Below are 9,555 nucleotides of genomic sequence, written 5' to 3'. Positions count from 1 at the left end.
CTTTTGTTGCTGCCTTCTTAAGAGTCCACTTGTGGATATACAATGACTGCTCATTCCACCTCTATGCAAAGGACTAAAGTCTAACTATCCTTCAGAAAGACTTCAGAGAAGTGTATTTCTGTCCGTTTCTTCTAAGTTAGATGCAAATGAGGGGAAATTCTCCCACTTCTACTGTTTTAACTGGAGTGACAGGACTGCATGTGTTAACCTCAGGTACCTGAACGGAATGACTAAATCAGTAAGCTTGAAGGAGATTTATAGGATGAGCACTAAAATACGGTGAAAAAGAAAGAAAGAAAAAAAAGCTTTGAGAAAGGTACTCTTTGATCTACATATGGTAGGTACATATTGATATACATGTCCATGTTAATTGGACATGTAGATCAATATAAGTAGCTACGTTTGAAAGATCTGTGACCTACCACAGACAATGGGGCAAAGGTATATCTGAAATTCGTTTTCCAATGCTTCTTGGTTGCTGCCAAGCACAGAATACTAAGATACCAATCTTCGCGATGCCATCTACCCTGAGCAATAAAAAACCCACCCTTAATTTAACGCGAGTCACCAGTCAGCTCCTGAGGCACAAACAGGCAGCTGAAGCACCGCGCGTAGGCTGACTTTAGTGCTGGATGCCGAGCGGCGTTTGGCACAGGTGGAGGAGTTTTCATCACAGACCCAAATTAACTCCGGTGAAGTTGTTCCGCGCCTGCCAGAGCCGGAGGAACAATCTCCGTGTGGGAGAAGCGCCCAGCGCGCCGCCCGCCGCCCTCCCCTCCCGGCGCCGCTCGGCCGAACAAAGGCGGCAGCAGCGGCGGGTCCCCTTTGTGCTCCGCGGGCCGGGCAAGGGGCGAGCCCAGCGCCCGCCCCGGGCTCCCCGCCCGGCCAGCCCGACCCGGCCCGGTTCGGCACGGCAGCGGCTCGGGAGGAAGCGCTGGCTGCGCGGCGGGCGGGCGGCTGCCAGCGGCCCGGGCCCTCCCCGCCCCCGTCTCCTCCCCTCCGCCGCCGATCCTCCGCCCCCTCCGCCTTCTCCTCGCGGCGGCGGCGGCGGCGGCTCCCTCGGCCCCGGCTCCTCGCTGTTCTCCGCGGCTTCGCCTCGCTCCTCTCCGGGGGCTCCCGCGCCGCGCTGCCCAGGACGGTAAGGGCGAGGCGCGGTGCCGGCTCGGGGCCGAAAGTGGCTCTGTCCCGCGGCTCCCCCGCTGGCTTGGGGCGGCCCCGGGAGCGGGGGCGGGCGGGACCCCGCACTGCCTGCCCCGGCGGGTGTCTGGCGAAGGGGCTGCAGCGGGACTGGGGCGCCGCGCTGCCCCGGGGCCGGGCGGGGGGCTCGCCCCAGCCGGGGGCTGCAGCAGGAGCCGCCCAGCCCAGCCACGCTGCCGGGGGTCGGCGGGCGGGCGGCTCCCGGCGGGGACGGAGCGCAGCCCCGCGGGGTGGGTGCCGCGGGTGGTGCCCCAGCGGCCGAGCCGGCTTCGCCCCCGCCTGCGGCGCGGCGGCTCCGACCCCCAGCCCGCGAGCGGGTTCGCGGCGGAGCGGGTAGGGCGGTTTGGCTTGTCTGAAATGCCTCGCTAAATGGCAGGGGAAAGCATACGGCCCAGGAGAAAGCCGCTGGAAGTGATAGCTGTTGGACTCCTCCGAGTTATTTCCCCGAGTCGGTGCGTAGTGAGAACTTCCTCCCGGGATGCCCTTTCGGGGGGATGCGGGGCTGAGCACATGGCTGCCTCCCCTGGGTCTGCCCCGCGTCTGTCACAGCACCGCCTGCCAAGGGGCCTGCCGGCGCCTGCTCTCCTTTCGAAGTGCTAATCTGACCCCAAGAAAACTTTAGCTGGGCGAGGGAAGGAGGCTGCTCCAAAAGGTAATTTACTTAAACGTGTTGGGTTTTTTCCCTGCTCGTCTTCCTTCCCTCGCTCAGGCCAGGCATCTGGCCTGAAAAAGGGGGGAAAGCAATGGGATTATCTGTGTCTAAGGGTCCAATACGTATGGCCGCTGATAGTGCAGAGAAGGTTAAAACTTGCAAAGACTTGGTACTGGCAAATTAACATCTCCAGTGAATCGTAGTGTTAACTTTTTAAGCTTGAATTTTATGATCCTTTGCATGTTGATTGTCCCTCGTGTTTAAAGTCTCTAGATACTCAGGTATTTAAGGATGAAACATATTCTTTGTGCTTGCAATGACAATGTTTTTGCATTTTGTAAACATCAGGACAACTTTTATCTTTAATGTAGATCCTTTTATCGCTCAGCTGTACTGAACTGTACTAAACACTTGTAGTGTTTGTAAATCTGGTGCTGATTTGTTGGGTGGCTTTGCAAAGGTCGTTTCAGTTCATCCAATACAGGCATTTTTTGTAAAACGCCTGTATTGATTTAATGTGGTACAGGGTCAGACTTGGCATTTATAAATTAGTTCACATTTGTTCTTGTGTGCTATAAGAGCTATGCTTTATAAAGCAACTATTCCTTAGTTGTTCCTTAAAGCCTACTGGCACATCTTGGTGTGTGGTGTACAGGAGGTATGCAGCTTTATGGGCATCTAATGTTAAGTGTCCTACTTATTTAAAAATGTTGAGAGCTCTAAAAGGGTCAGTGTAATCCATACCACACGTGTGCTCAACTGACCTAGAATTAACAGGATAAAACACTTTTAAGCGCTTCTGGAGTGAAAGGTAGGATGCTGTTTCCTCGTGCATGGCTAACAATGATGTGCTTTTTCAAGGTGTCCAGTGCCATGCTCCCCCATTTGGAGGATGGCAGAACACCCACCCTGCTGCTTGGCTTAAACTGATGACACTGGTCCTGAGAGCAGAAGGCAGCAGCAGCCTGGAGGTGCTCCTCAGGGACATGAACATGATGGTGTTGGTGACCAAGGGAGGTGGATGCAGGGACCATCATCAATCCTGCATGGACGCTGGGCAGCCGTTGCCAGGCTGTTGGAGCTGGCAGAGCTGTGTGCCCTCTCAGGGCCCCTGTTTGTGTGGGTTGTTGGTAACTTAGCATGTCAGTTGATGTTTCGTGCTGTGGTACCGAGTTTCCCCTCTGGCTCTCAGGAGGCAGCAGGCAGGTGCCTGTGCGCTGCCGTGTAGGTGCAGGCATACCGGGAGCGTGGTGCTAAGTGTGATTTACTGCCTCGATGGGACTGATAGCCTGTGCCAGCAAGTTCACTCTGCTGCACAGAAGGCCTGGACTGCCTTTGTGCCAGTGCATCCGTGTTAAGCAAATTGTATCACAAGCAGAGGGAAAACATGTTTTCCAGGTTCTTGTGGAGATCATTTACTGTCAGTTTGCTAAAGAGGCTCTTTCTGTGTTGTGTTGTAGTGGTTGGCCACCTGCACCCTCCTTGTCTGCCCCTCTTAGGCTTGTGGTGACCATGCCAAAGATCCAGTTGTTGCTGCACTTAATATAGGTGCAGTCTTCCACTGGATAGGAGATGGTGTTCGGCTAAAGGTTCATGCTTCTGTTTCAAAATCTGGAGGTCTGAGGTTGATTTACTGAGGCAGAACGGAATCAAATTGTAGGATGCAACTTTGGAAATATGTTTTGATTGCTCAGAGCTACAGAGCTCATTTTGGATAGTGCTAGTGTATAAAGGGAAGGTGTTTCTCAAATGTGCTTTTGTAAGTATGTTTCCCAGTGCTGACTAGTTAAGTTAGAAGTCAGTACACTGAATTATCATAGGGTAGATTTTGGCCATTAATTGTAGTGGAATGCAGAGTAAATGAAGGCTTCTGTTTACAGCCTGCCCAGAACTAGAGGGTGTATCTTTAAATTCTGGAACATCTCTGGTCTCTCACTGGCTAACAGTATGTCTTGTTTTCTGCTGCTAGATTATGTCTCCCTTTCATAAGGCCTTAAGCACATGTGCTGATCAGCCACAAGTTAATAATTTTGAATTAAACTGAAGAGTAAGTACATGCCAACTACAAAGTGTTTTTCTTTCAAGGAAGCTTTATTTTAGTAGGGCAAATTCTGAGAAGTTAGAAGAACTAGTTTGTGTTGTCCATGGAGCTAAAGGCCTGTAGGAGTTGGAGGTTTAAATTAAAAAAAAAAAAAAAGCTTGGACTGTCTTAAGTGTAAGGTACAATAGCTGCTTGGAAACTGCATTTTAAGGAGAAAGAAAAGCTTGCCAAGTTGGGCTGTGGACCTTGCTGTGAGAATAAGATACTGCAAGTTACCAGAAAATCTAAAAGGAATGAAGTAAAGGAGGGAATTGATTGTTGGAGAGCAGAAACTGCAGGGATAGCATGTGAACTGCCAAAAGCTAGAGGATGAAGAAATTTAAGATGAAGGGGAGGGGGAAAAAAGGAAAAAGAGCAGAAGAGAATTTGGCTGTGATGTTGTGAGGACCAGGCAGTATGAAAAATGCTTGATGCCTCTAAAATTAGCACTTCTTGTTTTAGTTGTTTAGTTTTAGATATGCATGAGGATTTGAATATGGGAGAAAGATAGGGTGCCAAATGGAAATGACTGGAATAAATGTCTTATGTCTGCTCCCAGTCAAACTGAGTCTAAGGGTCTCTGCTTTTGTTCTCTGAAAGAGCTGGGGCAGGGCACTGGAGCCAGGTTAAAAAATAGAATTATGTGTTTTCGGTTAGGCTGAAGGTAGCAGTTGTGATAGCAAGATAGCAAAATATGTATAGTTCCATTTATTTTAAAAGGAGAGGAGAAGGGTATCTTCACACCTTTTGTCACTCTGGTGACAATAGAATTTAAGGATTTAGAATAAATTTGGAATGGAAAAAATAATTAAGTATACAAAGCTAAGTGGAAAACAGGATAAACAGCTTCATGTATTTGCCACAATTAGGTCATGGGAGACTAAAGTCATATTATTACTGGTAAAATACTGAATGTCCTACACAATAGGAGTGGAAGACTTCAGTTCCATGTAATACACCAAAAATAACTAAACTGAAAGTGTGTGGCTTAGCTAAAGGTGTCTCCTGAAGGAGAAATTATGAGTTTGCCTGCCTGAACAAAGGAATTATTCATGCCCTGCATCCCGTATTAGTGGGGAACTGGTCTCTTTACTTCACCATACTGGCTGAAATAACTGTGTGAGAAGGAAAATTGCTGATGAGGCAAAGTTGGGAAATGCAGTCAGCACCTAAGTGGGTTGGATTATTGCACAGGAAGAATTGAATGTCTGTGATGACTGAAACAATAGGAATGTCAGGAAGTTGAATAGCTCTAAAAGCAAAGTTATCTACTGTCTGATTATTAACAACACATCTGCTATCAACTGGCAAGTCATCCCTTAAAACAGGTTTGGAGGGAAAGGCCTGACGGTCATAGTCAAATGGGGATGACTCCTATTTGATACTGACCATGAAATGGGAGCAAACGTGATGCTCTGGAAGAGCTCTTCAGTGAAGATAGACAAGTTATTAGGCAAGGCATTAGGGTGACTTTGTGTCAAATACTGTACATAGTTCTGGGCACTTATGTACAGAAAATATTAAATCCTAGTGGAACATGTAGATGGGCATCCAAACTACAAAGATCATGTACTGTGAACAGTCTGGAGTTAGATGAGAGACCAAAACTTGAACTACTCCGGCTTATGTGTCTTAGTAATGGCAGAGATGGGAGATAGCAGCTGCTTAGAAATTCCCTGGGGCAAATTCTTGGAGGAAAGGAAGGGTCATTAACTGAAGATTCGTCTGTGATTTTGGGTTAAACACTTGATGTACAGAAGGGTAATTTGATGGATGAATACAGGAATAATGCATGTGGGGAATTTGAAAGGAGTTTCCTTACTGTCAGATTTTGGATGCCTTCCTAGCTTTATGTATCCTGAGTTCCAGCTAAGTATCGAAGTTTGCATGTGACTGTTCAGGAATGGAGCAGTTCAGGTAACTGAAATTGCCATATTTTATGCTTTGGTGTTCAGAGTTAATCAACAGAAATAGAAGTCACTTCAGTAAAGGAGGTGTGATGAGCAGAAGCACTTATTTTTGGGGAGCATGTGTTGTCTAGTCACATGATGGTGGATGGAATTTATAACAAGTAAAAACACTTATCTATGACATTAGTAGCTATTTTGTTCTCTTTTTAGTGCATAATGGAGTGGAATGAAGCTTAACTCATAAAATATTTAAGATAACCACAAATTAATATGTGTGGGACAGAAAATGCATAAATGGACATGCAGGCTGGAGGTCAGGTTGGCTGACTTGTACCCATAAATAAATAAAAGGGTTCTCCTGTCGAATGAGTGCCTGTGTTTATCCTCTGCCTGATTTCATACTCTCTGTTCTTATGACTGTTTCATGGCACTGGCTGCATCCTGTTGTTGGGGACTGTGCTCCTGGGAGTAGGAGGCTGCCTGGGAGAGACCTGGGAAGAGCCTTGTGGGGTAGATGAAGTGCAGAGCTGCTGAAAAACCATGGTGGGGTCTCTGAGCTGTGGAGACCTGGGCTTGTCTGTGGCTTCGTTTTGCAGCACCTGACCCAGATGTTGGTGCTGAGCTATGCAAAGGCCAATGCAGCCTGACCACTGGGAAGAAATTGGGGTATGAGGTGTGCCATTTGAGACACACTTCCTCTAGTGACAGTGTTGAAGACTTGACTAGCTCACAGTGAAGGGACGTGTGCCCCAGTGAGAGTGTAAAGATGGCACATGGGTTTGAAGGCTATGCCGTGTTTACTTTGTGTGATCTTTGCCATAGCGTCAGTCTCTCTTGGTTTATAAGCTGTCCTGTGGATGGTCTGGGTATGCCCAGTGAAACTTCTGCAAGTTTTGAGATGACTTGAAAAAGAAAAAAACAATTTGTCACCTGTGTGAATGTATTCTGAGAAGAACCATTGAAAAAATAAGGTGCTTTAAATGTGTTTGTACATCAAAACAAGATGAATATCTTGATATTGCTTTATGACTGTTTGTTTTGAATTTATAAGGCAGGTGTCTTACTTCCTTAGAAATAATCCAGTTGCAAAGTCCCTTCCAGTGTAGTTTATTAAAAATCTGAACTATTGAATTTTAGGTGTTTGCTCTAAATGCCTGTGTATTTTCTGCTTTAAAGAGGAGCTATGTAATGAACTCAATATGTCAGCATGCCCTGTCGGAAGTAATTGTGAAAAGATTGTGTTGAGCCATCAGAAGAATAATTAAACAATCCCAGGGAAAATTGAATGTATTGTCCTGGTAGCTTTTAGCATGCATTAATAGACTGTTTGATTACTGTTATTTTTCATTTACTGCTATTGCCCTATTATACAAATGTTGGGTCTATTGTTTAAAAAGATGGGACTAGGGTTGTGGTGGGCATTGTAACTTCTTTCACTTGACATCCTTCAAGTCCCAAACAATAATGGATGTGGTGGATAAGTTATTTCATGTTTACAAGGGAGAGATTCAACCTAAATTCAAAGCGTCTTTAGCAAATCAAAGAGCAGAGCACTTGTCTCTTGATGCTTTGCTGTATTCTTTAAAAACAAAAAACACTCAAATAATTTCCTGTTACAATTTGACGTCTTGGAAAAGTCTGCATTAAGAAATGGAAGGGAATGTTTTAAGACTTTACTGGACAGGGAAGATAATAATTGAGTCAAGCATTGTCTGAGTTGTCTTCTCCCTCTAGTGCCTCTCCACAGTACCAGACAAGTCTGTTTTAAGTAACTACCCAAATTCATGAGTGGACCCAGACCTTTGGATTTGTAATGACCTTTGTATGTTGTCTCTCTCTATTTGACAAGTTAATCTGTGCATGCTACTACTTGGGAGGTCAGGCAACCACAAGGAAACTGTTTCTCATGTATGCATGTGCATATATAGATATATGCAGTTTAAATTAGGATGGAGAATAATAATTTGAGTAATGCTTGGGTAGAACACTTTTGAGATGATGGTGATGATGATAATATTAATTTTATTTGTACTTTATTTCATATGTATAAAACTTAAGGTTGCTATGATATGTTTGTCAATCTGTTATTTGTCTTCCTGTCTAACTCCAGTGGGTTTAGACCATTTTTTAAATCTTACTTAAGAACCGTTTGTCACTTTTGTCACATGCAGCCACATATTTCAAGATTATATTTTGAAAAAGTCATATTTATTACTAACATTTGTAAATTGCTCATGTAAGTACAAGTAATTAACATGATACATTCCATGTGCATGTTATATTTAATTGCATTTAATATTAAGATTTTTATTATCTGTGTAGTTTTACCTTTTTGAGCTGCAGTATTGCTGAATTTTATTACTGTTGGGTTGTCCCAGTGTGTTAGTTTGGGTGTTCAATGATAATTGCAGTGAGTGTCAATCCTGAATGAATTTAAATGGTAGGCAGTGTGAATGGAGCTTCATGGTTTGCTTTTGCTCCATTTGGATAGGTGTTATTTTGTCTCTGAAGATCACTTGTGATTCTCTCTCTACATAGTAAAACTTGATACAATATGTGGGGACTTACTGATAAATCAGTTAATTTTATTAATCAGTATCTGCTAATCAGAAACTAGAATTGCAGTTCCATAGTGTGTGATTTTTGCAGCATGTTTGTACAAAGGCTTGGGGAGCACTGCAGATGGGAATGCCCGCTTATTCAGATTTCCTGCAAGGCCTCCATACATGCTTTACTGAAGGGTTTCAGGTGTTCTAGTTAATTTTGTCTTTATTTATTGCTGCTGTGCTGTCTCCATCTTGCACTGCTTGCTGTGCAAGTTTGGGGTTTACTCCTGTTGTAATATTGGGTCCTATTCCCTGCAAATGAAATGATGCTTATTAGGTTGAGCTTCAGAACTTCTAGCTGAAGTGAATCACCCAAATCTTTGTGTATTTAAAACCACAGATTTCAGATCTTTCCCCCTCGTGCCCCTTTCTTTCTGTTTGATAGACTGTGAGGAAAAAGAGACACTGACTCCAGTGAAACACACCATATAGGAGCGCACAATGTTCTCTTTATTTGAAGAGAAATGTTGTTTTCCTCTGATCTTTGCTGTAGTAATTTGAGGTGTTCACTTGTGACTAAAATTAATTTATTTTAAAAATAAGTTTTGATTTTTTTTCTGATGACCTGTTGATTATAGCAAGTTTGTGCTATCACACAAATTTCTTTTAGGACTGAGAACTTTTCCCCCCCCCCCGTTTAATTGAAAGATGATCAGTATCATTTCTCTCTTCCTTCCCTCTCAATCTCCCTTAAACCAAAACAAACGCTTCAGTCCTTAAACAAAAGTGTCTTTGTTTTTACATTTGTTTTATGAAATTGCTTGATTCCTTTGGGAAAAGCTTTCCTCTCACAGGAAGAGAGGGGAAAAACCCCCCCACCCTTCTAAAGCCAAAAACAGCAAGCCTGCTTCCAGACATTACTTTGTTTTGCTATCTGAATAGTAGCAGATTGCATTAAAAAAGCAATTTCTCATCTTAATGAATGAAAAGTGCAATTGCAGAAATGCACACAAATAGACAAATGGTTTTCACTTGGCAAATGTAAAATTGGTAGTGTTCAGGGCAATAATTTGCTGCACACCCTTCTGGGAGCTTCTTTGCATTGGGGAGTGGAATTTTAAATGGGTATTTTGTAGTTCTGAGAGGTGGGACCATCGATTGTTCTTTGGC

At 44.4% G+C, this 9,555-nt stretch overlaps 1 protein-coding gene across 1 annotated transcript in view; it reads left to right on the top strand.

The window, feature by feature from the left end:
• The first annotated feature begins 226 nt into the window (after positions 1 to 226).
• The window catches only part of LOC121356827, a 110,995-nt gene continuing 101,666 nt past the window's right edge, over positions 227 to 9,555 (top strand). The window contains exons 1-2 of the mRNA XM_041473643.1: positions 227 to 279; positions 717 to 1,138. Coding sequence (XP_041329577.1) covers positions 227 to 279; positions 717 to 1,138 — 475 coding nt within the window. The remainder of the gene's footprint in view (positions 280 to 716; positions 1,139 to 9,555) is intronic.

Source organism: Pyrgilauda ruficollis, unplaced genomic scaffold (assembly GCF_017590135.1).
Source record: "Pyrgilauda ruficollis isolate IOZ18807 unplaced genomic scaffold, ASM1759013v1 scaffold30, whole genome shotgun sequence".
NCBI lineage: Eukaryota > Metazoa > Chordata > Aves > Passeriformes > Passeridae > Pyrgilauda > Pyrgilauda ruficollis.
Note: the sequence above shows the minus strand (reverse complement) of the source record. Positions and strands in the feature narration are given on the sequence as shown.